Here is a 6,162-nt window from a genome sequence, read left to right on the forward strand (position 1 = left end):
TCCTTGGAGTGAATGAAAGTTTGTTTTGTATTAGCTTGATTGATTAATTTGTCTTCTCCTTGTGTTTTGACATGTACTCATAAGTACCAGAAACAACATGGAAATTTTTCTTCATTTCCATTTTTAGGTTTAAAGAGCTAATTGAATTCAGCTGTTCTTAATTTAGTTTTAATTCACAAACTGTTTTCATAGGTGAAGCAAAGGTATGCAGCACAAAACATGGCAGAAGGGACATGGTGGCAAAAACCCCACTGATTGAGTAAAAATCTAAAATGTATGTCATGGACTTGATTAATATGGCTCTTACCTAAAGGCTGTTTCCAGCCTTCAGAACCAGAGCTATGCTAACCCCTAAAATGCAAAATCATTCAAGAGCATGTGTGGTTCCTTTTTTTTTTAAAAAAAAAAAACAACAAAACTAAACTATTTTTCTCATCTTTCAAGTTAAAGCCACGTGAAACTTAGTAGTACCAATAAAATTTGGGGCTTTATTAAGTTGAACCTTAAAATTCAATTTTTTATTACAGAGCAGAAATTGTACTCTCTGATTCACAATGCATGTAAGATTGCATTCAATATATTTGGATACTCTTCCCATTTTTCTCTCCGAAGTGCCCACTTGTCAACTCCCTGCTGATTCAGTTAGCCTGATCCTGTTCTTTTTTATTACTTTTCTTGAAATAAAATCTTATTAGATTCCATTGATTGATTTTACTAAGAATGACAGTATGTTTTCCAAACAAAATCAGATAAAAAGAAAATTCCAGACTTTTCTTCCAAAACTTTAAGTACTTAGAAAGGATGAATAGCAATAAATCAGAACTGAAGGTGAAAGGAACTGCTAAAAGGTGTTGGGATAATTTGTCCCCAGTATCATAAACAGTTTGTTACATTGTGCCATTATGTATTTACATTTATTGCCTATAAAGGCCTAGACTGATGAGTGTTTGTTCAAAGATCTGATTTTTAAATCTAAGCACTGACCCAGCAGAAATTGTATGTATGTGAAAGTAATATTGGTCCTGTACTCTGTCATATTTTACCAAAGGCAACAAACTATTTTTTTATGTTCCTGTGAAAAAGACCAAATCCAGAACATCATGTATTTACATATCTATCGTTACAACTAATTATGTTTTTTCTTGTGCATTGCTAATAAATCTAGATAAACTCAGTAGCATTTGAAGTTTATTAAAGGTGGCCTAAAACGTGTTGGATCTTTTGCAAAGAATGCCAGCTTGAAAAGTAAATGGAGATTATGTTAGAGGCTTAATTTAAGTTACAGATGGTATTTGGTATGTTCCTACCTGTGTTAGAAGTTCCGTTGATAAAAGTAGAACCACATCATACCTGGCTGCAGATTTTTACAGCAAAGAGAATGGACTTTTAGTTAAAAGCTTATGCTGTGCTTCATTGCAGAGAAAGTTGAGGGTAAAATGTGTAGGGGAGAACAGATATTTCGTGTAAGATCTCAACACCACTATAAAGCCCCCTTCTTTCTCCAAGTCTGCTAACTCTTTAAAAACCGATTAGTGCCAAAGTCTCAAAGGTAAAGCAAGCCATATGGTTCTAAGGTCTATTCTAGCGAAACTGGAAAAAATCAATCAATCAAAGATATTGTAGCATTTAGAATGAGTGAAAGTATAATTACATAGATATGTAATTATGGTACAGTTGTAAGTCTCAGAATCTCAGTACAAAAACCTGTTCGCATTCACTATACAGAATAGTACAGCATAGACATCTTTAAATCATGTTTTTGAGTTGTTTATTCTCTTGAAGACTTTGAGGTTAATAAATACAGATTTTTTAAATTTTGTCCCTTCCCATGCTTGCTTGCTCTCTGCTGAATGTTAGATACAAAATCAAAATGGACTTGCAGTCAATATTTTACATGCCAGACTGTTGCTTCAAATATGTAAGTAGGCACATGCCATGGCGGGAACATTGTGAATAGAAGTCACGCTGTATTTCCGTTGCAGTCTTTCTGAATTTCCATTTCGATCAAAGCTGCCTTTTCCTTTATTCTTCTTAGAATTGTTTTATTAACTCAGGTAAGTAGTAATAGCCTTTCCAGCTTAAATTTCTTTACCCATTCATCAAGTTTGGGAGTTATTTTTATTTGAATATTATGATGTTCACTGAAGTAAAAACAAAAGGACTTTGGATTGTCTACACTTAAAGGTGACCAAGTTGTTTCTAAATTACTTGGTAAATGTAAGTGGTAGCATATTGAATTTATTTCTGACTTGACCTTTCAGTTCCAATATTAATAAACCAAAGGTTAAAATGTGTGACATTTTCTAGCTATCTTTCAATAATCAGAAGATGTTCAAAAGATGTTTTTTGTTGTTGTTCTCAAGGGAAGTCTGAAGGGCTAATTGTGCTGGGGATTTTTATTTCTGTTTTAGCACATACGGCTGGCAAGGCTCGGTCTGCAAAATACAGTTTTGAGACATGTAAGTCTACTTGAAATATTGCCAGCATGAGTTGTAGTCAGGACACTCTCAGAGAAGCTTTTTTTAATCCAGACATAGAGCATTAAACATAACACAGGCAGGCTGATGGGCTATAAGTGAACTTGAGAAATATTAACATCCGTGGAAGATTTAACTGTTAGTTCAGATTTTGAGTACGTATTATAAAAATGTATTTTCACTTACAGCCACCAATGTCCATTCAATCCATTGTGGTGCAAGTCCAGTGTGTTAACAAAAAGGTTGGCACCATTATCAACCATGAAGTACGGATTGTGGTGAGAGACAGGAATGATAACTCACCTCGGTTCCAGCAGCAGCGATACCATGTGGCAGTAAACGAGGTCAGAATCGCTTACTTTTTTTCTTCTTTCTCTTTTGTGTGGTGTCATTGCTAAATGCCAGCTTTCGGTTCTTTCACTTCTCGTTTGAAAACCCAGTAAATTCAGTTGTTTTAAAATCCCTTCCATTTGTGTCGCTTTGGAAAAACACCGCACAGACAGTATGCTTCAGGTTTTAGCATGTAAGCTGTTCTTCATTTTTCTTAATGAATACAAAGACAAGCACACTTTTCATCAGGATGCTTGTAATATTGCAGAAGGCACTAGAATCTGAAGCTACGTCTCAATGAGTGAAGCACTGATTTCTGTTAAATGTACAAAATGTTTTACTGCATTATCCAGTTGTATCAACAAACATGGAAGTAAAACAAATGTATTTATGAAAAACAAATGTAAAGCAAATAGTTCAAAAGGTTTTGTTAACAATATTGAAGCTTGGCAAAGTGCAGTTTTGGTTTATTGCTATTTCTCTTTTTTAAATGATGTCTGTGGATGGAAATATTTTGCTTTATCTTTTTATGGACTAGAGAGCTGTGGATTGGACTTCTCCGCATTATTTGAAGTAAAAATTTTATTTCTTTCTTCAGCTGGTACAACTTCATTTCACTTTACAGTTAGTTTTTTTTATTCTGTTAGGGATTAAATAATCTCCTAATAACCAGTACAAAGGATTTGTGTTTTCATTAAGTTAGTATTCTGGGGCTTTAGTTAATAAGAAGTGGAAGTGGGAGCTTACATGCAGAAGTGGAAATGTCCAGACTGAAACTGAGAGGAGAACAGAAAGATGGGTCAGTCTTCTGCAGGTAAAGATGTGAAGAATTACAGTTACATTTAAGAAAATAAAGCTGTTTAGTATGCAGTGTACATTGTGTCCCTGTTGGGTGAATTTTGTTTTGTGAAAGAGCATAATTGCTTTCATGTTGTTTGATTTTTAGTAGAATTGATCTGCTCTTTCAAAAAAACTTTCATAGTTTTGTGTGTTTGGGAGATTCAGCTTTTCAGCGTGTCCGTGTATTCTGTTACAATCACTACATTGCTCGAAGTGACCAAGCGTGCAGCCAAGTAATGTGCAGGAGATCTCATAGGCCCCAGGAGAAGTGTGGGAGAGTTGGTTGATGAGTTTAGGCCTAACTAAGCCAAAAGTATGGAGGGGAAAAAAAAAACCCAACCCCGCAGTATTTTTGAGGAGAGAGCTGAAGTTGAGATAAGGATATACAGGTTTTTCAAACTTAGTGGTCTCCTGACTGGTGACACCTTTTAAATTGAGATTGTTCCCTACAGACAAATTTTTGGCAATACCTTTACCAATGTTTCTTACCACCAGAATTTGGAGGTCACAAAATACCATCTGTATGAGTACCAGTAAAGTCCTCCTTATGCTTTTAAATTGTTTTCAAGTTGGCCTTTACATGGTAATTGTAATTTCTGTTTTTGCAGACCTGTTGCAGAGGTGCTTCTGGTCTTGAGTAAAGGCAAAATAAACATTAGTCTGAAGTGCCTGTAGGTCCCAGATCATTTCCAAGACCTGCGTAATTTTTGTAGTAAAACTGAAGGCAAGTAGTATGTCAGTGCAGTAATACTAAGGAAGCAAGGATTTTCCATAATTAGAAAGAAGTCCAAAAGACAGAGTGAAAAATGCACAATTTAAAATCACTTATGTTAAGAAACTTAGCAGTTGCAAGTATATACAATCTTTTATTTGCATTACTGTTGGGCAAAATGCAATGTTGTTTTTTCCACCAGTTGCAGTCATGATTTAATTAGCTTCTTTGTTTCATTTTATCACTGTTATGCTTATAGCTTCTGACATGGCACCACTGTGCCCTTCAGCAGTACCCAGCGGGTTAATGCTTTCATTAATTAACCAACAAAAAGTTCATAAAGCATCTCTGACTTTCTCAAAGGTTTTAGTGAGTGATTACATTTTTTAATGATAGTTTATTCTGCTAGTGATTGGCACTGCTTCTAGTGAATTTAACTACAGGAATGCACTGGAATGAGGGGTTTGTGGTGATTTTTTGATTGCCTCTGGTCTTCTGTTTTTAGTTTGCTTGTAAACTAAAAAGTACAGAAATTTATCGTATATAAGTAATGTAAATCAAAGGGCAAGTAGATTTTACTATTTACAGCTACCATACATGTGAGCATCACAAATATCTCCTATTTTTTCTAGCCAGGAAATTTCATCTGCGTCAATGTGAAGACTTGTTAAGGTGCTTGACAGGGTTGTACTTGGCAGTTTCTCCAATCAGCTGCCATGTCTCTCTCTGGCTGTCCTACGTGGGATGAAGAACACGTGCACTGTGGCTTTATAACCATGCTACAGTCACTGGTGCTTGCACAAAACATTAGGTGGACTTCCCACACATACTATTTAACCCATCTGCACGTACACAGTAAACATTGGATTTGTAACTCCTGTGCTAGCCAGCTTGACAGTGTGTGCGCTTTGTAGATGTGGTGTCTCCCAAAAGCATCATGCTTCCTGTATACACCTACTGTAAGGAAATCCTGGGCAAAAATATGTCAGCTTTGCTATTATCACCCTCCACCCCCACCCCCCCCCGGAGCAGAGTCTAGGGCAAAGATTTTCTCAAATAGTCAAAACTATTATAATTATTGGCACCTGTAATACAAGATAAATAACTGTAGCTAGATTTTACTTTATTAGGTAGTTTTTCAGTTTCAGAAACATCAAGGGGTAAAATTATATTTTGGAGAAATAGAATGGTTTTTATGTCAAATATGCTTTGTTTTTGAACTGTCTACAACATACTAAAATTAATTTGTAAAAGAAGCTGAGGGTAATGTAATACCAAAATAAATGCTAGTTTCACACGTGTCTTTTCCATTTGCATATAAAAAGACACGGTTTAAAATTAAGCCCATATTTTTCCAGAAGGCTTAGAATGAGATGGATTTGGTAGGGTACTGTCTTGGTTTATACCAAAATGTATGACAATTGTTCTACTTGATTGGTTAGAAAAGGAGAATGTCCATACTAAGTTAGACCAAAAGCTCCCCTAATCCAGTGTATTTTCTCTGTCAGTGGTCCTTGCAGATGCTCAAGGAAGAGCATAAGGATTGGGAAACATGAAGTGGTGCTTTCCTAATGAGCTCACTCAAGCTCCAGTTATTTGTAGCTGTAAATATGTTAGACCAAAGGCAGTGTATGTAATAGCTCTTGACCAATTTTTTTCTTTCCCAGTTGCTTGTGAACATAGAATCATAGAATCATTAAGGTTGGAAGAGACCTCCAAGATCATCGAGTCCAACCATCAACCCAACAACACCATGCCCACTAAACCATGTCCCTAAGCGCCTCATCTACCCGTCTTTTAAAT

At 35.8% G+C, this 6,162-nt stretch overlaps 2 protein-coding genes across 2 annotated transcripts in view; both read left to right on the forward strand.

The window, feature by feature from the left end:
- Window positions 1-6,162, forward strand: part of LOC103924271 — a 391,194-nt gene that overhangs the window by 98,392 nt on the left and 286,640 nt on the right. The gene's annotated exons all lie outside the window — the stretch shown is intronic.
- Window positions 1-6,162, forward strand: part of LOC103924270 (protocadherin-15) — a 376,716-nt gene that overhangs the window by 98,392 nt on the left and 272,162 nt on the right. Inside the window, exon 4 of the mRNA XM_009332761.1 lies at window positions 2,666-2,821. Coding sequence (XP_009331036.1) covers window positions 2,666-2,821 — 156 coding nt within the window. The remainder of the gene's footprint in view (window positions 1-2,665; window positions 2,822-6,162) is intronic.

Source organism: Pygoscelis adeliae, unplaced genomic scaffold, assembly GCF_000699105.1.
Source record: "Pygoscelis adeliae isolate BGI_AS28 unplaced genomic scaffold, ASM69910v1 Scaffold139, whole genome shotgun sequence".
Taxonomy (NCBI): Eukaryota; Metazoa; Chordata; class Aves; order Sphenisciformes; family Spheniscidae; genus Pygoscelis; species Pygoscelis adeliae.